Raw genomic sequence first — 26,022 nt, 5'->3', positions numbered from 1 at the left:
TAATCCTTATCAAAAACTGTTAACAGATTTCTTTGTAGTAGTTGAAAGAAAAGCTGATCCTAAAATTGACATGGAAATGTAAAAATCTAGATGTAATCAAAACAATTTTGAAAAAGATTAAGAAAGTTGGAAAATTTACACCTTCTTATCACATGACTTAGTAGAAAGTTAAAGTCATCAAGGCAGTGTGTTATTGACATAGAGTCAGGAAAATAGATCAATAAAATAGAATAGTGATTCCAGAAACAGTCCCATACTTATACGATCATTTGATTTTCTACAAAAGCAATAAGATAGTTAAACAGTGAAAAGAAAGTTTATAAATGGCAATAGACTGATACTATTAAATATATGGGAGAAAAGGAATTTTATCCCTTATGTATACCATATATAAATATTAATTCAAGATTGACTCCAGCCTTAACACAAAACCTAAACCTATGAAGTTTCTAGAGGAAAGCTCAGGAGAATATCTCTCTAATCTTAGGGGTAGCCAAATATTTCTTAGAAAAGACACGTAAAGCACTGCCTAAAAACGAAAAAAAAAAGTAGTAAAGTGGACAAGAACGAATTTTAACACTTCTCTTCCAAAAATACCATTAAGGCAAGGCATAGAGTGAGAGAAAATATTTGTACTACAAATATCTGTCCAAGCGCTTGTTCACAAATTGCATAAACTCCTACAAATCAGTAATAAAAAAAATCAGCCTAATTTGATCAGCCACCTCGTTAAAAAGTACACAAATTGGTAATAAATACATACAAGTATACTCAATATCATTGCTTATCAAAGGATTGCACATTAAAATCACAGTAAGATACATCTACATCCTCACCATAATAACCAAAGTTAAAAGGATTGAAAATATTAAGTGTTTTTTATTATGTGGAGCAACTGGAAGTATCAGACATTACTGGTAGGAATATAAATAATTACAACTCCTCTGAAAACTACTGGCTAGCGTCCATGAAACTTAATGAAACTAACATAAGACTTAATATCCCTATGACCCAGCATGCCAACCCACAGGTGTATAACTCGGATAAATTAGTGCTTATGCCCACCAAATGTGGAATAGTCACAACAGTATTACTTATTATAGCCCTATACTAGAAACAGTCCAAATTTGCATCCAAAATAGAAATGAATAAATAAATAATGGCATAGTCATACAATGGAATATCATACAACAATAAAAAAATGGACTACTAATACAAACAACAATAAATCTCAAAAAAACCATACTATATGATTCCATTTGTATGAAGTTCAAAATTGGCAAAATTAACCTATGATGATTAAAATCTGAACAATGGGTGCCTGTAGGAGGTGAGATTCACTGGAAACAGTTAAGGGAATTTCTGGAAGTGATGGAAATGTTTTATATCTTGCATGTTAATTACATAAATATGTTCATAATTTATGCACTTAAATTTTGTACATAAATTTTTCCTTGATTTAAAGAAGAATATAGCAGAATGACTTAAAGAACTCTAAAAGAGGCTCCTGGATGGTTCAGTCCAACTTCGGCTCAGGTCATGATCCCGTGGTTTGTGACTTTGAGCCTCTCATCGGCTCTGTGCTGACAGTTCAGAGCCTGGAGCCTGCTTTGGATTCTGTGTCTCCCTCTCTCTGTGTCCCTCTCCCACTAGCCCTGTCTCTCTTTCTCTCTCAAAAACAGATAAACATTAAAAAAAATTTTTAAAGAATTCTAAAAAAAAACCCTGTTAATATAAGTCTGCAATAAATTCCAGCAACTCTTGAAAATTATTGTTAGATATCCAAATAGTATCTTGACTTATATTCTCCCTATTTTTTATTAATTTCAAACCAGACAAAGATTACCTGACAGAATCATGAGAGTAATGAATTTAATGAAATTGAGTCAAGATGTTTTCAAGATTCACTACCTTATTCTTGAATTTTCTAGAAAGGTGACTGCTATTAATAATGAAGTTTCTAACACGCAGTCATTTTTCACATCTGAAATTCAGGGTAGAGGTAAACCGTTCCATAAGGCTACTTAGTTCCTCTGTCATTCCAGCGCCTGATAAGCAGTGACTCAGATATCTAAATAGAGATAAAAATGCATGCAGCACAAAAGGTCAAGTCTTGGAATAGGTATAACATCATGATATTTGGAATGTTTTTGTGATCTGAATTTTTCAGACTGTGTTACTTAGAGTATGAAAATGTCAGGTTTTTCGTTTGGTTTTTTGACGGGATTCTTTATGGGCAACAATAGGCATTTGTGTCATCCCAAAATGTTCAGAAATGACTGTCTTTTCTTGAATGACCTTAATATATAAGGCAAGAAACTTACAGCTCTGAGACGAGTAAGCATACAGGTTAAGGTGGACCATTATAAAATCAAATTATCCCTGTTGGTGTTCCCTCTTCAACTATGAAATTCCTTTCAGACTGTAATAAGTTGATTTGGGATTTGAGCTTTTAATAATGGAATCTTATATTTCGCAGTCTCTGGACTTTTAAAAGTAAGTGACTTTCAAATCCCCTGCAGAAATATATAGAGCAAAACAGGAGAATGTGATGTGAAAGGTCAGAACAAGTGAGTCTGTACTACCAACAAACATGGTTACAAGCAAAACAAGTTTATCTTTATGAGACTTATGCTAATGTATGACATTGATGCCAACAGCTAAAATGTTTCTGTGCATTCAGTTAACTAAATGAATCTCCCAGTACTCTTACTCTGCCATATCCCATATATTAGCCTTTTGGAGGTGTGCATGTATGTGTGCATGTACACACATATAAATTTACACATACAGAAACGTATATGTGTATATGTATGTGTGTACATACATATATTTACATACATATCACTTAATGTTTCAGAAAAATCCAGAGGAATTTTGAGATGTGTTGACTTCTAAGTCAATTTCTTATTAATTTTTCTACTAAGCTCATTTTCTCCAACAAAAGGGATTAAATAGGCATTAAGAATTTTTAAAACACACCGTATTTCTGGAGGAGAAATCAATGCAAACCAAGTTATTTGCATTATTCTTTAAAATTTCATCAGTGTTACCCCAACTCTTGGTGTTGGCAAGATAACAAGAAGTTAATACAAATAAAGTTAAAAGAAATACTTCCTGCTACTAAAATTTGTTTCTGCTTCATATTATACAAACCTAATAACTAAGTGAATTTTTCCTTTTTCAGCTGGTTGTTTTGTGTTACATGAAAAAAAAATTGACAGTTATGTAAAATCTATATTTACCAATAGGTACTCCCTTTTCACAAAAGGAGAAACAAATAATTGGAATTACAAGTTTTGGGGAGCAGGACAAAACGATTATTTTATCCTAAATTGTATACTGTCAGGCCCCTTTATGTTCTTCAAAATTACAAGAAGTAGTGTGAAGTGTGTTATTTCAAAATAGATTGTATTCCCCATAGTAATATGGGGAATGTATTATTTAGTAATGTATTTAGTTAGGGCAACCTCAGCCAAGGATCTGGCATCAAAAATTCAGACACGACTACCACCAAAAACTGATAAATATAAAGAACCATAGCTATGAGCCTGTATAATAACTTAAAATTTAAAAATCAAAGCTCATAGTTTTAAGAGGCATGCAAGGATACTAATGTCCTATACAATATTTATAACTCACAAAATACAATTATACAATATAAATCTTGCTGCAAGTGAATATGTTAGCTATAGTAATCATTAAACATTTAAACAGTTTTGATGGCTTCCTAGGATTTAGAAGGACAATTTTTAGCAAGAATGAAAGAAGGTAATTAGATGGCCTAAATCCCTTAAATAAGTTGTCCAAAGAATGTAAACTATCGCTTCTTCCCCTTCTCCTTCAGTTAAATGTCCCTGTAGAACTTGTGACCCCTAAATTCACCCTTGGCCTTGTAGTGGCCCCCAAGTCTGTGGGCAGGAGCTTCCTGTATGTTTGTTGTTGGTGTTGCTTCTGTGATTAAAACTTGTTTTCGGGGCACCTGGGTGGCACAGTCGGTTAAGCGTCCGACTTCAGCCAGGTCACGATCTCGCGGTCCGTGAGTTCAAGCCCCGCATCAGGCTCTGGGCTGATGGCTCGGAGCCTGGAGCCTGTTTCCGATTCTGTGTCTCCCTCTCTCTCTGCCCCTCCCCTGTTCATGCTGTGTCTCTCTCTGTCCCAAAAATAAATAAACGTTGAAAAAAAAAATTAAAAAAAAAAAACTTGTTTTCAATGCAAGAAGATTCTCAAGATTTCTATACTTCACCATTTTGTCTTCAGTTTTTGAAAGCTATAGAAATTCTTTGGCTTCAGATAAAATGCAAAAAAAAAAAAAGTGCCATTAAGTCACTGGATTTGACAACTTGTTGACCACTACCAGAGCATTTCATACTGTTAGGAAAGCATAAAAATATTACTGGTCTTTGTCATGGCCTTTCAAAGAAGCAACCTCAACGGCCTCCAGGGGAATTGCTGATACAGGGACAAGTCTGAGCACATCAGGCTGCCTTGTGTTTCCACATTTCTGGGGTTAGTTTCTCCCCTTTCCCACCTGCAGGGTCATCCCCAAGAAAAGATGCAGGGATCCAGGAGCACAATTGGGTGACATTGGTAAATTGAGGTCAGTGGCCTTAGGGCCCTGTAACTTTATTCCAACCACTGTACAAGTCAATACACCAGAACATATGTATATTTGGTATTTTACTGATTTTTGAAAGTATATTTTGGCCTCCTGAAGGCAGCAACCTCAAATGAAAGCACATCCTCCAAGAGAAAACTAGATGACTTACACAATGTCTGTTGCCTTGACCCCAGATTTCATCGTTAGGGAGAGTAAACACTCCCAATTCAGGGACCCAATAAGGAAAATGTTAACGTTTATTAAATTGATACTCAGGGATCCCAACTTTCTCTTTACATATCTTTCCCTCTCCCCTAGTAGTACCCCCCTGTCGTACTGGCTTTGTGGTGCCCCCATAGTCTGGCTATAGGGCCTCCTACTAATCTTGCCCTCATGGTCTTAATTCACCCTAAAGAATAACACCCTGAAATATTTATAAATAAATTAAATAATTAATGTGCTTTAGTATTCAATGTGCTTTAGCAGTGGAAATTTAATACCCTAATTCAATTGTGGAATATAAGAACCAAATAGAACATAAAATTTCTCCCTCCAAATATAGGGCGGTGGACCCTATATATATCTGTCAAGTGCCTAGGTCCTATATGAAAATGTTGCCATCTAGCATTCTATAAAATTTAGCTCATAGAAGGGAAATCACCAGAATGCCTTTTTCAGGCCCAAATTATCATTTTTAGATCAAACAAAGAACTCCTATTATATAGTATAAAAATATACATATTAAAATATCAGATAGCAGCCCCCTAATCAATAAAACCAGTTATATAGGCATAGATCAGATAAGTGTCTACAATATCACATTTCCCATGAAGTCTATGAAGAGCTTTATTTCTATTTTAACAATAGCAATATTATTATTTATATTTTAATATAAACAATGATATTATTCTTGCACGTTATTCTCATTATGTTAAAGATCAAATGCATAATAGTCTTCAAATACAGCCCTCATTCAGATTGCCTTATTTCTATTAGTGGCACTAAAGACTCCTTTTCATTCAGGTTTGAAGCCCAAGATTCATGTTTAATTCACTTCAAGCAATCCCCCACACTGCTGACAAATCAATATTTCAAAAGTAAAAGTCCTGTCATGTCAGTTTCCTGCTAGAAAACTGGGGAGGTCCTGAGGACAGGGGTGGGGAGCCAATGCCTCTCCATTACATGCTCAATTAAGTACCAGTCATTTATCCCATGGTTTAAAACCATCTAAGATATGCATTAGACATTATAAATACCTCACAGCTCTGTATCTTTGCTATTATGAAGTATGGTTCTTTCTAAAAAAATTTAATTCCAGGATAGCTAACATACAGTGTTATATGAGCTTCAGGTGTACAATATAGTGAATCAGCACGTCTATACGGAGCTCAGTGCTCATCATGGTAAGTGTACTTTTAATCCTCTTCACCTGTATGAAGTATGGTTCTTACTAGCTAATATTGAATGACCATTTACTAAATATTAGGCAGTGTAGCCTTCACATAAATTATCTTTGATAACCTCAGGATAGTCCTACTAGGTAGATACTATTATATCTTTATTACTAACTTGAGTTAACCAAAATTACCAAGTGAGGTAACATATGAGGAAAATTCATTCCATCAAGTTTGTGATATGTCTGAAATAAAAGACAGCCAGTGATTGAAGTGTGTATCTTGTAACTCTGAGGCTAATGGCACTAATAATTCCTTTCCCTCTGTCCCTTAAGCTGGGTGTAAATATTAACTCCAAATGGAATGGGTGTTGTTATTCTCTAAGGAAGGAGCACAGCTGCTGGGAGAGGTCACAGAAATTCTACTCCCCATTTTCTCTAAGCTATGACGTAGTCAAATATTCCTGTTTACAGCTACTTTGCGTACTTCTCTGGTGACCATATCCAGATTTTTCCCCAAACAATTCTGATTTCAGACTTCCTGCTTCTTATGATCAGAGGTATGGTTTCAAGGAAATGCACCAGAAAACATTGTCAATGAATAACTTTAAAGCCAATAAAACATACTGACATGTTATTGTAAAGATCACAATGAAAAGGTGTTAAAGGAAGCAGAGGGATTGAAAATCTGAGGTCCTCAAGACAGACACTGCATTGTTACATGGGCTCCACAACACAGCAAAAGTGATGGTCCCTCCCTTTTGTCTTCTGATTCGAGAACCTGGCCACGTGTCCTAAACTGTGGTCTTACATAAGTCACCGTGTGTTCTGTGAAGGTATACAGCCAACAGCTTAGGAGAAGATAGAGCCCAAGGCATCCTTCAAATAGCCAGAAGATCAAGGTGAAGAGACACAAGTGAAGTAGCTTCTCTTTCTTTTGTAAGCACATCCCCTTGAATGCCAAGGAAAGAACCTATGTTCGATGTTGGATAAATCTTGTGATAATAAGGTTTTGCCCAGAGCAGCCACTTTTATTTTAGGAGATGAAAATCGAATCAGTTCTTGTAATGTTAAACCCAAACGTACATGGAATTCTTTAACATATGTACTCAATTAACTTACTATGGATAGGATCAAGTAATAAAAATCATTAACATTTCCATTTTCTGAGAATACGTTAAAATGATGCACACAGAATGTAAGGATGTTGAAGATACTCTTCATTTGCTGTGGGAGATTCAATTAATGTTGTTTTATAAGTGGAAAGATGTTTCAAAATATTCATATACTTTTGACTTCAAAAAATAATATACTCATGAAGTCTTCATAGTGAAGATCTGTGATGTATTTAGCATGGGGGGACAAAAAGCATGAGAATCCAAGAACTTGATTGTTAATTAAATGCCAAATAACACACTGAGATGACTATTTTATGGCAATTGCAGAAAATTCCAAAGAGCAAAGGTTTGTCTCCTTATAATCAAGGGGTTTGTAATACCAAAGCAGAGTCTCCAGGTGCTGAAATGTTCATTTCTTTTTCTTCAGCAATAAGTATGTCCTCAAAAGGAGACCAAGTAAAATTACACCAACTTGGACTATAGTTTTTTTGTTTTATAAAAAAATAAATAAATAAATACACAGTGCCAATTAAGAAAAGAAAGATGCAACTTTTTTAAGCTTTGTATCTACACTGCTCGTCGTCTAAGCCTCTCCAGACTAAGCCTGTACTAATGAGCTTTCCTTTCCACAGGGAGATAAAGAAGCTGAGTTAGGACTTCCATTTTCCCCACTTTGTGACCGGAAGTCAACGATGGTGGCCCAGTCACAAATAGGTACTGTTGTGGAGGGTGGGCACATGTGTGCCAGTTTTCAAATGGAGAAACCATGTTGTTTAAAGGGGCAAACATCCATGAAACTTCACACTCCTAACAAATTTGATGTTTAGACTGATCTATATGGTGCTAAATGATAAGGATTTTGAAAAATTCTCACAAAATGAATTCAATCAAGCAGTATTAGTAAATGTAATTGTTATTCTATTTACAACCTTCTTACAAATGACAGGCTTTCTTCTTGTTTAAGAGACAGCTTTTTTTTGTATTGTGTTGCTGATTATTGTAATCTGTAATGTAATCCTTTGCATATAGAACAATTCAATGAAAATGTTAATATATCTGTCCCGTTATCACTAAGTTTGCATAATATATTCAATATGCCAGTTTACATTCCTTTGGAAAAAAATTCTTATGATATAAGAAGATAAACCAACAAGTTCAACCCATTATTATAACATATGGTTGCTATGCTGCATGCTCCAAATGTTTGTAATGGTTATCCCCTGAGCCAGCACCTTCATTACTGAACTGCAAGATTAATAAACATTAGGATTGCCGCCTTACCTCTCTAGCTGCTCCAGTACCACCTCCAACAGAGCAGTAGTCAACTGTCAGAAAGAGTCTCGCTCTGACCTTTGCCCCTTCCCATCCAAGTTCCAACAGCTGTTTTTCTAGCCACCATAACACTGGTACCTACCATTGTTTAGCAGCTGTGAGCATAACAGGCTAAGGACCTCCTCAGGGAAACTGGAAAGAATGGAGGTGTCTGAGGCTTGTTGCTGTAATATAAATTGCTACCCTGTTAGCAAGGTGACACTTCATTTGACGGTCTCTGAATTCCAGGCATTGAAAACTACAGACAGAACTTGAAATAGCCTACTGGTGGCCAATGAACATTGCTTTGAGTGGAAGGTATCAATTAAAACACAAAACTATTGAAGTTTTCTTGAATTAAAAATGCACCTTAATGTATAACATGACTAAGCCAGTTACTTAAAATGCGAATTCCTTTTATCTGTGTATCTGATGGATGGAATACTCTTCAAATGTGGATCTTTCTGGGTACAGTATCACTTTAAAAGCTTCCCTCCAATTTTCTCTTATATTCAGATTATCGTCCATAGCTCCCAGGTGTGTTTAAGACCACAAGCACTTGATTTCCAGTGCCATACCTCTCCAGGGACACGTAGTGTTGAAATGTGTACACAGTTTAGAGTGTGTTGTCTCCTTCTCCCCATAAACACTGGGCATTGCCCCATTCTCTCTGTGTGTCATTTCGTATCTTGACGAGTACTTTAAATTTAAAGTCTGTATTCAATCCTGACATCTCAAGGTGGTGGAAATAATGCTGTCTCCCAGAGATGTTACTGTTCTCTTTACTGATTTGACAGAACACACCCATGTGCTGTGAACTAACGCTTTACATCCAGAGAATAATAAACAGCAATTTTAAATATTAACACACTGGCAGGAAGCTCTGACTGATATAGTCAGAGGGGGCAAAAAAGTGGGTGCCTTCCTGTGGCCTGAGAAGCAACTTCAATTCTCTTGTTTCTTTGAAGCTTAGGTATTATTTTTTGTTGGTCAATAATAAATTCAACAAACAAGTGGAATCCTTTCAGAAAAGTAATGATCCCTGTCACTGAGAGGAAAATATAATCGAGTCTGGTTAGACTTGAATTTATTGTAAACAAGAGTATAAAAACTGAATATTAAATAGAAAAGCCAATATACTTATCAAGCTTAAATTGCATCACTTCCACTGCTTGAGAGATCATTTTATAGAGCTATTAAACTATCTCTAAAGATTGTGTTATTGGGTTAAAAATAATTTCAGTGGGTAAACCAAACCAGTATGTAGCTGATGCTTTCTACCCGATGCATCAGACTCTTCATTATTACAGATTTTAGAGTTCAGAAAATTGTAGTGTTTCAATTCATCTCTCTCTCTCTTTTTTTTTTTTTTTTTTGCTTTTGTAGGTTTCATTGACTTCATAGTAGAGCCAACATTTTCTCTTCTGACAGATTCAACAGAGAAAATTATTACTCCTCTTATAGAGGAAGCCTCGAAAACAGAAACTCCTTCCTATGGGGCAAGCAGGTTTGGTATTTTCTCTTTTTTTGCGTCTTTTTTTTTTTTTTAATGATTATCTTCATTATCTCTTATAGCTAGGTTGGAAATTCTTAGAAATATTAGATAGTATTGCCACCTCGTGGCTCTCTATTATATTGCACCTGCCTTTGAAATTCACTTCATGTCCACTACAAAATATATCAAAGTACTAACAAAGTACTAACTAACTAATATATCAAAGTACTAATGAATATAACACAAGAGTATTCAATACCAGAAGAATTAAATATCTGACTTTTGTGCAAATGTATGTATTGTGTCTTGGATGTTAACATATATAGTTGTGTTGGTTTGCTTACAAACAAACCAGTTACAACCCACTTGTAGATCTAGAGAGATGCCTATATCAAAATAAAGCTTGTGGATGATGTGAGTACAACAGATCCATATAACATCTAACGGTAACAGTAGCATCCACTGTATATGCGATCACAATATTTCAAGCTAAACATTTTTCATTGACAAATTTGTTAAGGGATATTATTTAAAACTTCCAGTTGTAGATTAATCATGCTAAATTCTTGTCTATCTGAACTCACAACTTTTCCTAATAGCACACCACTAGGTTCCCAAAATGTTGCCCCAATGAGGAAATTGAGGAAATGTTTTCCTGAGAATGATTCAGGTTGGCCCCACTTAGGGCTCCAGAATCGTGATTTCCCATTTGTTATGTTCACCTGTGAACTCACCACCAAGTCAGCTCACCTCAAGTATCTGCTTTTCTAATGAGGCCTAACCACCTTATAATGCAAGAGCACTCCAACCTGCTGCTCTGGGAGTCCTTGACCAACCCAGGGAGTTCCAGCCAGAGTCCTGGCCCTCTCCATGATGGGAGAAAAGGAGGGATGTGAGCAGCCCTGATGCATGCTCAAAACTGGGCCTGAGCACCTGCCATCCTGTTACTGCAGCTGGCTTTGTGAAGTGTTTCAGGCTTTGCTCCCGCATTCCATATCTTGACATTAGTGTTTTCTGGGCTTTTTTTTTTTGGTTGTTACTATTAGCATATGCACCTTTATTGGGTTCACCCAGTGTTGATTTGTTTAGACGATCAAATATGAAGGGCACCATGAACGATGGAACCTATTCCCCAGACTACTCCCTTGCAAGCGTGGACCTGAAAAGCTTCAAAAACAACCTGGTGGACATCATCCAGCAGAATAAAGAGAGGTGGAAAGAGTTAGCTGCACAAGGTATAGTTGTTTATGAAGCCTTACTACTCTCTCTTTCTGTCTTAACTCTTCCTCTGGGATTTCAGATTTTTTTCCCCCTAGATTTCTTCTTTTATGAAATACACAAACTTTTGGCTGTGCTTGGAATTGGCTACCCTTTGATTATTCATCACAAGGTTGGCTTCTCTGTTGAAGAGATTCTGCTGTGTTTATGTCATGTGGACTGCAGAAATCTGTGTCAGTGGGTGGCAGTGACATGAATGCAAAGGATGGGGCAAGAAAATGGTGACAAAACTTTATGTGACAGATTAACCTCCTGTTAATTTCTGGAAGTGCTTTTGAGCCTGTGTTTTAGGCTTTGCACATGGCTTTTGTGTTGCATTAGGAATGTAACACTCAGTGTCAGAGACTTGGGTGTGTTTTTTTGTTCAATTTTACTAAGTTACTTCTTCGGGTGACAGTTCCATTCGTGCGTTGGAAAGAATCATTTGTAAGCCTTCCCTTAAAGGAAACAAATGGGAAGCTAGTGTTAGCCATTTCTGACATGTTTTCTGATTCAAGTACATTCGTTGTTTTTGTTTACAAGATATGTGAATTTGTAGCAGTCATTATCTTTGTTCAGGAAATTAGCTTTCTGATTTCAAATCTGGCCCCCGTCTCCCCTCATGCTCGCTCCTGTCCATAGCCCTGTGTCTCTCAGGTGCTGTACTCCCTGCACGGTGGCCTCTGGCAGCTTCTTGAAATACTCCCAGAGCCTTTGCGATGATTGTTTCTTCAGCCAAAGATTCTCCCCTTAGAGTTTTCTGCAAGGCTGAGTCCTCCTTGGCTAGCAGTTTGTAGTATGTATTTATTTTTATTTTGAAAAATAGCACTTAATTAACTCAATTTTCACATGGACCTTATAAGGTATATACTATTATTATTCCCCTTTTACAGATAAGGAAACTGAGGCAGAAGACAGTGATGTGACTTGCCCCAAATCCCACAGCTAGTAAGTGAAGGAGCTAGAATTCACTCTTTCTCCCCAATGCAGTGCTCTAAACCTTCATGGTAGGCAGCTCCACCAGGAGGCCCTCCTTGACCATGACAAGTATGTCGTCTGTCCTATTTTTCTCTGATTAGGGCCCAGTTCAGTCGCTTCAAAGTGGTATCACTAGTCCGTAATTGATGATATTTATTTATTCCTTTTAAAGTTTATCATCTGTTTTCCACAGGGGAACATATGATTCACACAAGTTGGGACATGGGCTGTTATGTTTTCCAGTATATTCCTTAGCTCGTAGCACAGTGTTGGGCATATCATAGGCACTCAGTATATATTCATTTAATTAAATAACTACTTAATGGTGTCACATTATTTCTCCACCTCTGCTATTAGGAAATAAAAGAAATACCATTCTAATGTCTTCATCTGACTGTGTAACTTACATTTTCCTAAAAGTTTGATCTTCGTTGAGAAGAAATAGAGTTTCCCAGGCTTTGGTGGCTCTATACAGCTATCATGAGGGCCACTTCCTGTATTCGCACAGCACCACCCCCCGCCCCCCGCCACACACACACACTCAGAATGGCCCTGTACTTAAATCCTCTACTATCATCATCTTGAAATTCTTAAAAATTTTTCAGTCTCAGTTTTATTTTATATGGGGACCTGTAATTATGTAGCTAGCCTTAGCCATTACAGAGGGTCTTTGTAATACATTATTGTCACTCAATAAAAAATATAATGCAGTACGAGACCCAGATGGCCAAACTAAAATATTGTCAAATCCATCTAATTGGAGACTTCAAATGATGAGAATTGCCCCTCTCTATGGACAATTACTGAAGCACAGTAAGATATAAATCCCAAAACTATAAGCCATCTGAAAACAGGAACAATGTCTATCTCATTGTCATGATTTTCTCAGAGCTAGCATGTCCCGGCATACTGTAGTTGCTTTAAAATTATTTAGTGAGGATAGTTTTGAATGAATGAATAAATGAATGCTTAAATTCCACTTTGAATGTATTTATTCAGAAAAGAAAACAAATAGATATGTTAGATATTCAGCGATGCAAGGAAGAGAGGAGGGGAGTAAGAATTCTGAAATCCCTCCTGTGTGCCAGGCATTTGACATGGATTATCCTATTTCCTCCTGCAACAATCTTCCTAATTAGAGGTGACTACTCTCATTTGCTACATATGGAAACTGAGGATCACACAGCTTCTAAGCAGTAGAGTTAAAACTGTTCTGATTCTTTACCCATTTTCCCCACTGCATGCGAGCACCTCCTAGTATACTACCTTTTCAAAAAAGTTTGAAAAAGTTCACTTGAAGCCTTTATCTTCAATGAACCCAAAAAATCCAATTGACCAAAACACACTCTCCTCTAAGAAAGTTTTAATTAAAATAAGCAACACTACGCCCCAAACATCAACCCGTCACCTGGAATCTATCTGTCATAAACCTGTGAAGGAAAACTCTTTATCAGAATTGAATTAGTGACTGCAATTTCTCCCTTTTTAATAGACTTTCTGCCACCATGCTCTACTGAATATTTTGTTGCACACAGACAGTAAACTTTAGATCTATATAAAGTTCTCAATTTACATTTCTGGAATTGAGTGATAATATCTGACTCCTATAGTTAGATAAGATAGAACCAGGATTTGAACACAGGCAGCCTGGCTTTAGCAAATTAGAATCATGGATCATTTTGATAATATAATTTCCAAAGGATAGTTGTGTAGGGTACACACGTTTTGAGTAAAGCAAATACTGCCAGATTTGTTTGACTTGTAACATTGCATGGTTGGTTGCTGTTTCCAATGCAGTGGTGAACTAGATAAACTTACAGAAATATCTCATGGTAAAAATAAATAAATAAATAAAATGCTGGGTGAAATATTGCTAACAAGAAAATGACAGAGACAGTGCTTCAAGAACTATCTCCCTGTCTCCTTGCTTGTAACAAGTAATGAAGAGTACTTTGCTTGCAACAACAAAAAATGAAACAAAGAAAAAAAGAGAAATTGATGTCCTTAGAACCCATCCAAATAAAGATAAAACTGAAATTGAGAGAGATACAGAAACTTGGAGCCAGAATCTCTCTGGAAGGTATCTGCTTACCTTTGCTGGAGTCCTGGGTTTGCAGACTGAATTGACCACCACACAGGGTTTTTATGCCAGAAGTGCAATCACCATAAATTTTTTTTAATTTTTTAACATTTATTTATTTTTGAGACAGAGAGGGGGTGTGAGCGGGAGAGGGGCAGAGAGAGAGAGAAAGAGAGAGAGAGAGAGAGAGAGAGAGAGAGAATCCGAAGCAGGATCCAGGCTCTGAGCTGTCAGTACAAAACCCGACACAGGGCTCCAACTCACAAACCATGAGATCATGACCTAAGCAGAAGTCAGACACTTAACTGACTGAGCCACCTAGGTGTCCCTGCAATGCACCATATTAAGGATCAAGGGATAAAAACCTAAGATCTTAAGAGATGCAGAAAGAACATTCAGGAAAATTCAGTGTTTATTCATTATAAAAATTATTAAAATTAGAGGAGCCTTTTTAATCTAGTATTTCTGTTTTCCTGCTTTTCTTGCCTTCATTTTTACTGCTTGGGTTGTTTATTTTTTCCATTCCAATTCATTTCCTTAATGGTATGAAATATTTACACTTTATTCCTATTATTGTCATGATTAATTAGAAAATTTTAAATGCATAATCAGTAGTAGATGACAATGAAGTTAATAACTTTACCCTTCCACAAAATAACACAAAAACCTTAGAAAGCTTTGTCTCTGATGTTCAAAAATGTTTTTAAAATAGATTTTATATTTAATAATTAAAATTTAAAAATCGTCCGAAAAATTTAAAACGTATTCTTGAAATTCAAGAATATGAGGACAATAGCTTTTTAACAACGTTTTCAAAAATCAAGGTAGTGCAGGAAGACTTTCTCAACATCTCTTGCATGCTTGCATAGTTCCTCAGTTAGCCAGAGATTGGAGAGAGCTATCTAGACTTTCCATGGCTCTTCAACTGCTAGGAATTCTCTTTGAAATCCTGCTCATCTACCAGTTACCCCAAACTTGGACTGCAACCTCAGGCTTGCAAAGCTGTGTGTTTCCCCCATTTATTCTAAACCAAACCCACTGTTTTCCATTGTGGAAACCAGGGGGTTTTGCCCTCTGCTTCTATCCCAAATTGAGTCTACCGCCTCTGGCAGCAAAACTGGTTTCCAGTGCCATTCTCAAGTTGAGGTTGGCAGGGAGGTTGGGAGTAGCTCCAGGCAAAAAGGTCGCCCATTGCTGTTTTCCTTACCTGAATCGCTAGCAGTTTTTCAAGAATAAATGCTTCTTAAATTGTTGTGTTGCCTTGGTTGATTTCCATTGTGGTGGAATTGTTTTTGTTAATATTTTCCAATTGTGTACTTGTTTTCTGTGGAAACACTCGACCCTTTTATGTCACTAGAACAGGAAGTCCTCTTTCTCCACATTGGGTTTTGGGAGTTATATGAGGTGATTTGTAGAATCTGCTTAGAAGTACCTAAAATAGGGACGCCTGGGTATGTCAGTCAGTTGAGTGTCTGACTTCGGCTCAGGTCATGATCTCGGGGTTCATGAGTTTGAGCCCCATGTCAGGCTGCATGCTAACAGCTCAGAGCCTGGAACCTGCTTCAGATTGTGTCTCCTGTCTTTGCCCTTCCCCCACACTCTCTGTCTCTCTGTCTCTGTCTCTGCCTCTCTCTCTCTCTCTCTCTCTCTCTCTCAAAAATAAACATTAAAAAAATAATAAAAAAAAGAAGTACCTAGAATAGTAGCACTATATGAGTTGACTGTTATTATAATTATTATTGGAGCTCCTGGATGGCTCAGTCAGTTAAGCACGTGTTTAGCTCCAGTCATAATCTCGCAGCTCATGGGTTCCAGCCCCGTGTCCAGCTTTGTGCTGACAGCTCAGAGCCTACAGCCTGCTTCAGATTCTATGTCTCCCTCTCTCTCTGCCCCTCCCCTGCTCACACTCTGTCTTTCTCTCTTTCTCTCTCAAAAAATAAATAAACATTTAAATAATTATTATTTACTGTGCTTCTGTTGTGTTCTAGGAATTAGGGATATAGAAAAAAAGAGAGAGAGAGAGAGAAACAATAATCCCTACATTTATGAAAGAAGCTGTGGAAGCTGGGAGCAGGATTGCATTTTAAGGTAGCCAAGAAAGGCTTTCTTAAGGAAGTGATCATTTAAATAAATACAAGGAAGAGATTAGAAAGAGCAATGAGGAGGTGTGGGGGAATAAATTTTCAAACAGAGGAAATGATCAGCACAATATTTGAGAGGTGGAGTTTGCCTGACACGAAAAAAATAACAGGAGGTAAGTGAAACAGAAGATCGGGCAAGTGGGACTAATGTAGGCCCTGTGATAAATGGATAACATGACACCACATCATTGGTTTTGGCCCAAGAGGGATAGGAAGCCAAATGTAGCATTTTAAAGAAGAAAAATAAAATGGTCTGAAGTTTTAAAAGGATCACTCTGGCTACAGAATGGAAAATATTCTGTTTGGAGGACAGAAAAGGAAACAAGGAAGTGAGAAAAGAGGCTGTGGTTTATAACACAGGAGAAAGCTGGGGACTTAGACCAGGGAGTACTGATGGAGGGAGAAGTGTCTAAATTCTGGGTGCCTAAAGATGGTGACTTGAATGAGTAGGCATGAGAAAGAAAGGATAGCAACAAGAGATCAGATTCTGGGTATATTTTGAAAGTAGAACTGATAAGATTTGTTAAGTGATTATATCTGGAGTATGAAATCAAGAAAAGAGTCAAGACTAATGCCAGAGTTTTTGGTTTTCTTACGCATTAATTGTATATATGTAAATTTATAGAATCATTCTCCAGAAAAACGTGGCTTTCTCTAGCAAAGCTGAAGACGCACATGCCATGTTTCCCAATAATTTGACTTCTGTATTTTTACCCTAGAGAGATTTTGCTCATGTGCATCAGAAGACACGAACAAAATATTCACTATAGCATTGGTATTGAGAGCAAAAAAGAAAAAACTGAAAACAACAGTAAAATGAATTCACAGGCTGTGGTGTATTCATATTATGGAAAAGCATACAACTGTTAAGATAAATGAACTTCAGTTGTGAGTACCAACAAAGATGGAAGTCACAAATAATATGAAGCAAAATATACAAGCTGCCACAATAGAGCAAGAAACCATTTATAGAAAAATTTTAAAAACCCATAAACTAAATAATAGGTTTTAGAATACACTTATGATAAAACAAAAGAAAGGGGAAAATATTCAGAATGGTTCTAGGGGAATGATGGGACCCTTAGTAATAGTTTATCTCACAAATGTTCATTTTGTGATTATGGTTATACCTGACATATATACTTTATATGTGTAACTATAACCCATTTATATGAGTAGAATGTTTCATAATAAAAAAGTAAAAATGCAATCTGGTACAAAAATACATCTACTAAAATAGTCATCAGTTTTAAAGCCAGTATGTATCAGATGTTGCCATTGTAATTTCCTGCTGTCATCACCTCTAGTCTTAAGTACACTGAAGATGATAATTACTTTATTACAATTGCATTGAGATGAAAATAAGCAGGTTATATGGTGCTTAAAGTTTTAGAATATTAATTAAACAATAAGGCTCTGAACAGAACCCCAGATTCTTGGTGTTCATATCAGCTCTGACAGTATATTTCACAGTTATCTTAAAAACATTCCACTAATCCCGAAGCAGGTATGGACACTTAGGCCCCGTGGTATGAAGCTCCTAGACCATCAGTAAAAGAAGACACTTTTTAAAACAGTAATTTCACTCAGGAAGCCTCCTATTAAGGATCTGGGGGCATCTAAGAATGTTACATGTAAATACATTCCTTTTCAAAAAGTAAGAGATAGAAGTTAAAAAGTAAAAAATGCTTTCCTCCATTCCAAACTATTTTGGTTTTGGTTAAAACTTACCCATTTAGAGTGAGGAAAATATCTTCATTATCTATTTCTCAGCATTCCTCAGCATCTAAAGTCTTTCCTTTTCCTGCAGTACTTACAGAGAAGACAGGAGATTTAAGAGGGCCTGTGGCTAACCTCCCAGTGACACAAGTGGAGGGAAATAGTGAGAAAAGTTGCTCTCTGCTTTTATTTCTACCTATAAAGTTTCAGGCAAACCACGTAACTTTCCGTATCCTCAATAAATGTGATTATTGGGCACGTAATATCCACCCCCATGAAGAAGCCGACATTCCCAATTCCCATTTATGTTCCAGAGACTTGAAGGTCTATGATGCAGTTCTGAGAGCAAGGCACCTAAGAAAGTGAGGAGGGCGTGGGGGGGGGGGGGGGGAGACAACAAAAAAGAGCACATTTGCCTCTACTGGTGGCTGTTGGTGACAGATACCCGCAATTAGCAAGCAAGGAAACCATAGGCAGCAAAGAAATGTAACAATTCTAAAGGAACAGATAAATGTACCTTGTTTTTGTTGGTGACCTGCCATCCTGTGTCACAAGCTGAAATGGAAGAGTGGCTTAGCTTCATGCCTGGAATTGTTAAAGAAGCATGTCTCTTTAGAGTAGCCCCCAAATGGCAAACACAAATTTTGGTTCTCCTTCAAGGCAAAAAAGTTACTTTGGTAAGCCACTTGATGGTTTGGTTTGTGTTTAGAACAAAAAATTACAAACTGAACCAGATCCACCAAGTCCACCTTAATTGGAACAAAAACTGCAAACTAACCCCAGATCTGCTTCTGATCTTCTCAAAGAAAATGTGTATTTGACAAAAACAAATTACATCCCAGAATGGAATAGGGAGTGTGGGGTGGGAATGGGGTCATACTGGAATGGAATACAATATGTTTCTTACTGTACTGGATAATTTTCTGATTTATTTGATATAGATTCAAAACCCAAAACACTAGGCTTAAAGACGATTAACAAGTGAGAAAAGGAGGCAATGTGGGAACTGAGACGCCACGAGATTTGCATTGTGCATGATTAACAGCTATTTATTTTATTTTCTTTTAATTTTTTTAGTGCTTTTATTTATTTTTGAGAGAGAGAGAGAGAGAGAGAGAGAGTGAGTGAGTGAATGGGGGAGGAGCAGAGAGAGGGAGACACAGAATCTGAAGAAGGCTCCGGGCTCTGAGCTGTCAGCACAGAGCCCCACACGGGACTCAAACTCATGAACCTTGATATCATGACCTGAGCTGAAGTTGGATGCTTAACCGACTGAGCCACCCAGGCGCCCTATGATTAATAGCTATTTAGAACCAGAAGGAAACCTAGAGCTAGCTTAAGGCAAATAAGACATGTTAGAATATGTATTAAAACTTGCAAATACACAAGTGTTTTCTAGTTTCTTTTGGGGACTTACTTCCTATGTAATTGCTCTACGGTCATAGAATATGTTTGGTATGATATTATTCATTTAAACTTTTCACACCTGCTTTTGTAGCTGCTTTTAGTGGCTCATAAGTTCCACCAAAAAAGAGAAAATAAGTAGGATTTTGGTCAGAATTACTTTGATATTTTGGAAAGAATTGTCATCGTTGATATCAAGTCTTCCTATTCATATATATCTTATATATCTTCTTTCATGTTTCTCAGAAAGTATACGTTTCCTTCATAATAATAATAATGATCATGGAAAATACTTGTTAGCATTATTAGATGCCCGGCATTACATTAAGCATATTATATATCAAGTAATCAATATTTATAATTAATAATAATTTATTTCAAAAGTTTGAATGTATTTTGTTGGATTTTCCATCAGTATTTTTATTTTTGTTGCTGTTCCAAGTGGCTGTTTCTTGCTGCTGTATAAAAATACAATTTTATTTTGAAAACCGATCTTCTGCAAATGACAGTTTTTTTCTCTCCCAAATGTATATCTCTAATGATTGTTTTTCTTGAATCAGTTGCATTAGCAAGTTTATCCAGAAGCATCTGAAATGGAAATGGTGAGAGCATTTAGGTTGTCTCTGAATTCAAAAGGAAAAATATTCAATGTTTCAGCAATAAAGTGTGATATTTCTTAATTTTATTTTGATCTTCTCTTTATGAGGTTAATTACATTTCCATAAATAATTTGTTAAGAAAATGTATTTTAAATGAAACATTTAGTTTTATCAAATGTCTTTTCTGTGGCTTTTTAAATAATTCATATGATTTTTCTTTTTAATTAGTTCATATAATGAATTAAGAGATTTTCTAATGGTGAATCACCTTGTATTCCTTGATTAGACCCAACTTAATTGTAATGTGATAACTTTTTAAAATTTATGTGTTGCTTTGGCTGACTTAAAAAATCTATATGAGTGAGGTGAGCCTGCAATTTTCCTTTCTCATACTTATACTTCTGGTATTGAGGTTAGCCTCAGAAAATAAATTGAAGTTTTTAAATTCTTGAGAGTCTGTGAGCCTTAAATTGGCATTGAATGTTCGGCAGAATTTACTTTTAAAAACCATGTGAGCCTGCTGCTTTCTCTGTGGGATAATTTTTTTCTGCTGATTCAATTTTCTTAATAGTCATAGAGCACTATTTAAGTTGTTTAATGTTTAGTTTTTTTTAAAAATATTATGAAATATACCACAAAAATATATAAAAACATATATGTACTATTTATAAGTCAATAATACAGTATGGGCAATCCTTACAGTGGCCTACAGGTAATAGTATGCTGGCAAGTTTAACAACTGGCTCAAAAAAGTATACACACACACATACACATGTGGTTTCTCATATATTTTACACATAAAGGAAGTGTAACACATGTTTAAGAGTAGTAATAAAATATGCAGTAGCCTTTGTTGTAAACTCTATATAGGTGATTGGTTTTCACAGAATGCCTTAGTTGATTTTTACCAAACTCTGTGTCCATGGTCGACTTATGGTTGCAACTGACAAACATAAGTTGTTCAGATAAGAACACTGATATTTTCATTTATATCAAGGAGTAAGACAAAAGTATAAAAAACATATGTCAAAACTTAAAAAACATAGAAGGCATATGTCAACTTCACTTGTTCGTCGAAAAGACAAATGACTTCTTGGTCACTTGAGTGGATAATGATTTTTGAATACTGGAAAAAATTTCCTCAAATTTCTGTGCTATTTATAAAGTAGCAGTTTTAGACATGACACACTTTTAAACTTAATCTCTATTTTTTTTATCTCCAGCACTTTAGACAACAATGAAACAATAAATCAAGCCCTGATTCATAAAGTTTGATGACATCCATGGTGTAAATATTCCTACCATGGCCAGTTTCAAGCTGTCAGTATAAAGTCTCTGAACATGGGAATTGGGAAAAGAGGTGCACATGAAATGTTTGCATCATACAGATTTGGTAGCTATAATTAACCTGAAGACATAGATAATGAAAAAATGGGTCAAAATAATTAGGAAATGATTTTTAAACACTTATCACCTTTACTTTTAATACAATTTATTTAATTGTAAGCCCCTATAATTTTATTTTTAAGAATGACTAGGTTTAACAACCAACTTACAAAGTTCCTAAAATGCAACAATCAGGTCATAGGAGCCTGTACAGGTTGGAGTAGCATTTTGCTGCCCATAAGGCTTTATATGATCCACATCTGCCCTACCTCCTTTATCTTGCTGATTCAATTCCCATTTCTCTTTCTCTCTCACACTAGCTCCAGTGCAACTACACTGTCCTTTTGTCTTCTTTCTTTCAACACATCAGATACGTTCCTGCTTTAAGTGCTTTGTACCAGCATGTCTTTGTTAGAAACACGCTTCCTCCAAACACCACGTGACTGCCTCCTCTCTACTTTCCAATCTAGCTCCAGTTGTCACTTGTCAGTAAGGCCTCCTCTGGCAAACATTTCAAATTCCCCCCAGGTTCCTCCCTTGACCTCTGATCCCCTCTCAACTACTTTCCCATGACACTTCACAGATCACTGTCTAACCTATAAATAATTGACTTACTATGCTTAATTTTTGTTGTCTGTCTTCTCCACTCAGAATAAGGTTCATGAGAATGAAGATATTTATGTCGATCACTGATGTTTCTTAAGCTCTTAGCACAGTGACTATCACAAAGTAGGACCTCAAACAATTGAGCATTGAAAGAAAGGAGGAGAGAAATAGACATGGGGAGAGAGGGAGAGAGAGAGAGAGAGAAGGAGAGAGAGAAAATGGCAACGAAGAGAGGAAGGAAAGAAAGAGAAAAGAAGGGACAGAGGGAGAAAACCTACCATCTAGGCCAAGAAATATATTACCATCCCTAGAAGTTCCAAGTCCTTTTTTAATCATGTTTCCCTCTTTCCCTACCATGATCTAATCAATACTATGAATTTCATGATAATTCTTTCTTTTTTTTGTTTGTTTTAGTTTTTTAGCTGTTATTCCTCTTTCTGTAACCTTAAACAATACATAATTTAGTTTTTCATGTTTTAAAACTTGGTGTAAATGAAATCACGTGGTACACATTCTTTAATGAATATCTTTCTACCCAATGCCATATTTTTTGAGCTTTATCCATGATGAGGTAAATAGCTGTTATCTGTCTCACCAGGGAATTTGGACATCTTGATAGAAACATGAGGCAGAAAAAAAATGTATCTAAATACTATGCAGATTTTTTTAAATATTAAGTAGTTAAGTCTTTTAAGTAATATATTTATAGTACATATCAATTTCTTAGTCCATATCAGGTTCACAAATAATGTAACTTCTTTTACTTTTCTGTGACCACATACAGTTTCTAGCTGAAATCCCCATGCTACATGTTTAAAGAAAACATAAGCTTGTCATTCAAATGTTTTAGTTGAATTAGAGTAAGCCTATTCAATTGAGGGTTCTTGATTTCCTTTTTCTTCTTAGGTGGCATCAAAGTTCCTAATGTGACCATGGGATGGCCACCTTGCTTAACTTCTTCTTTCTCATCTCTCTAGACATACCCCCTCCTGTCTACTTCCTGCTCCTTCCATCTTCTACCTCTGACTCATGACCCCGGGTTTGGCCACTGTAGGCCACCAAAGCTTTGCCACCCCCCTTTTGCTTGATCTCTCCTCCTTTTCTCCTAATGCTTCTGAGACCTGATTGTTAAGCATCACACCCAAACCAGCCACATAGCGGCACTTTCCCTCCCAGATGTCTATATCACTCTGTGATATTTCGCTGCACTTTGTCCCATAGATCTCTACTAAAGTTCTGCCCCCCCCTTTTTTTTCTTATTTGCCAGCAATCTCTATCAGTACTTAACAGTGTTCCTAACTCTTCTGCATCTGCTGCTTAGAGAAAATAAAAATAGATTGGTTTTAAACAACAAAAACATGTTTATATTATTTTGTATTGAGTTACTTTAAAGGTTTATGTTTCTAAATATTTGTTCTTAAAATGTTTTAGTTATTCCTTCCCATTATCCTTTTAATCAATCAAAACTCATCATGTAAACAAAATTACAACTTTCAAACTCCCAGGACTAAACCCAAGCATCTTTTTGAGAAAATACATGCATATTGTTTAGAGCTCAGAAGGGACAATTAATCAAACAGAGGGAAGCAAAACCTTTCAAATAACAACTAGAGCTCGCTCTCATTTTTTTTTCTAATCATGGTTTAAAAATGCAATTAACAGCAATTTAAATGAGATCCTACCAGTAATTTTTAAATTGTATATTTAAAATTATTAGTAAATTAAATTCTGTATTATACATTTATTTTATTCCTATTTTCAACTTAATCTCTTTAGCTGACATTCTATATTATATTATCAGTACAATAGAGCAGGAGTTTGCATTTGCTAGAATGGAACATTTGGAAGATCAGAATTATGAGTTTGAAGAGGTGGTACTCACCAAAGTTACTTAAGCCTAGAAGAGCTTACATAACAGTTTGAACAGTGAGTATGTGCTTATTCATTCACTCATTCAATTATTTTAATGGCAGAACTCAATAGTCTTCAACCCTGGCAGCACATTAGCATCTTCTGGGCTATTTTATTTTTTAAAAGTCTGATATGTGGGGTCCCTAGGTGGCTCAGTTGGTTGATTATCCAACTATTCATTTTGGTTCAGGTCATGATCCCAGGGTCGTGGGATTGAGCCCTGCGTTGGGCTTAAGATTAATATTCCTTCTCTCCCTCTGCCCCTTTCCCCCTGCTTGTGCTCTCTTTCACTCCCTCTTGCTCTCTCTAAAAAAAAAAAAAAAAAAAAAAAATTAAAGTTCAATATGGCTTATCTCCAGTTTACAGAGGTAGGTCAAAACAGAACATTTTTGTGCATTGAAATGAATGCAGAGGACATGGAGGGGGAGAGCAGGAAACTTAATCACTTCATGATCAAGACAAGCCAAGTACAGATTAGAATCTGAGCCAGCTTCACCCTGGCAGGCTGTACACAGGAAACAGCAGTGTGTACCTTGATACTGATATCCCTTAAAATATCTGTGTCTTGGGTCACACATCTCCTCTGGAACATTTGCCTTCTACTACTGGGAAAGTCAGTGGACTTTCTTTCTACTTTAACCCTTGTTCTTTCTTCCTCATGGAATGTACTCCTTTGGTCCCCTCTTCCACTTTGCTCATTAAAATCCTACCTATCTTGGGGCACCTGGGTGACTCAGTTGGTTAAGTGTCTAACTCTTGATCTCAGTTCAAGTCATGATCTGTCAGTTCGTGAGTTCTACCCCCATGACAGGCTCTGCACTGACAGTGTGGAGCCCACTTGGGATTCTCTCTCCCTCTCTCTCTGCCCCTCTCCTGTTCATGCTCTTTTTCTCTTTCAAAAATAAATAAAACATTTAAAAAGTCCTACCTATCTTCCAAAACTCCATTAAATCACCTTCTCCAAGAAGCCTGTTACTTAGTTATGTAAGCATAGCTGTGTTATTTATACTCCAGTTGGGATATTTATCATATGCAGACTTGCATTCTCTAAATCTGAAGAGAAAAATGCATTCAAAAGGGACCTCCCAAAATCAGTGTTGGGAGTAAGAGAGGGAATAAGAGGAGCTTCAGGATGTGTTTCCAACTGTACATGCCTCAAGGAGATTCCAAGATTCCCCTTTGGGGGTGTGCACCATCTCTCCACATGAGAACCACTGCATATTATAAGATATTGTGATTAGAATGTTTCACACATATTAAAGCAAGAAGTTGCTTTAATGGAACCTGACAGGAAGTTGAGAACTACTAATGAAGTCACTACAAAAATATTTACCCAGGCCTACTATGTGCCAAACAAAAGCTGGTAGTTTTTTTGGAGAACAGAATTCATGGGATATTCAGCTTTAGATCTCTAGTTCCTGCTCAAGGCCAGGTAAAAACTTGGTCACTGTTGGGTAGAGGAGAATTGACTCCATTTCATAAACCTCTGATTTTAGTGGTGAGTCCCTATAACTGAAATGACATTACCCACTATGTTGTACCATATATTTTTTGTTAGCTAAAAGATATCAAAAGAGAAAAAAACAACTGACAAATGGAAAAAGGGAAACTAAATGTGGGGGTATTCCCCAAAAGTCCACTGCACAATGTCTATACTTGCAACGTTTTCAGACACCCAAAAACTATTCACTTGCTCTAATTTTACTTTGTGCAATATAGACTTTGTCATATTCTCCCAATAATTCCAAATTCCAAGCACATTGAAAGCTTTGTTGTCTTAACATTATACCTCTGAGCAAAAGATAAATCTCTTTGTCACCACTCACCTCTGTTCTGTCTCCAAAACCTTTAGTCTTATATTGCTCTTGATTCACGACCTCAGCTCCTCTCTTTCCCCTCTCTGCCACTAAAACCCCCTCAGTTGCACAGAACAGTTTAGTTCTGGCCTCAAAGGAACCCATTCAACAAAACAAAAGCCTGACTATCGGTCTAAAATGATATCTATAGTTCTTCACACATACCTA

At 36.4% G+C, this 26,022-nt stretch overlaps 1 protein-coding gene across 7 annotated transcripts in view; it reads left to right on the top strand.

Annotated features, from left to right (window-relative positions):
* Positions 1-26,022, top strand: part of PDE1A (phosphodiesterase 1A) — a 329,787-nt gene that overhangs the window by 287,545 nt on the left and 16,220 nt on the right. For 5 of the 7 annotated variants that reach the window (XM_043577217.1, XM_043577218.1, XM_043577216.1 and 2 more), the window contains 3 exons: positions 7,744-7,825; positions 9,809-9,929; positions 10,992-11,152. In XM_043577217.1, the coding sequence (XP_043433152.1) occupies positions 7,744-7,825; positions 9,809-9,929; positions 10,992-11,152 (364 nt within the window). The remainder of the gene's footprint in view (positions 1-7,743; positions 7,826-9,808; positions 9,930-10,991; positions 11,153-26,022) is intronic. The other 2 variants (XM_043577219.1, XM_043577222.1) reach the window with 1 other exon arrangement.

This window comes from Prionailurus bengalensis, chromosome C1 (genome assembly GCF_016509475.1).
Source record: "Prionailurus bengalensis isolate Pbe53 chromosome C1, Fcat_Pben_1.1_paternal_pri, whole genome shotgun sequence".
Lineage (NCBI taxonomy): Eukaryota > Metazoa > Chordata > Mammalia > Carnivora > Felidae > Prionailurus > Prionailurus bengalensis.
This window is presented reverse-complemented; position numbering and strand designations above follow the sequence as displayed.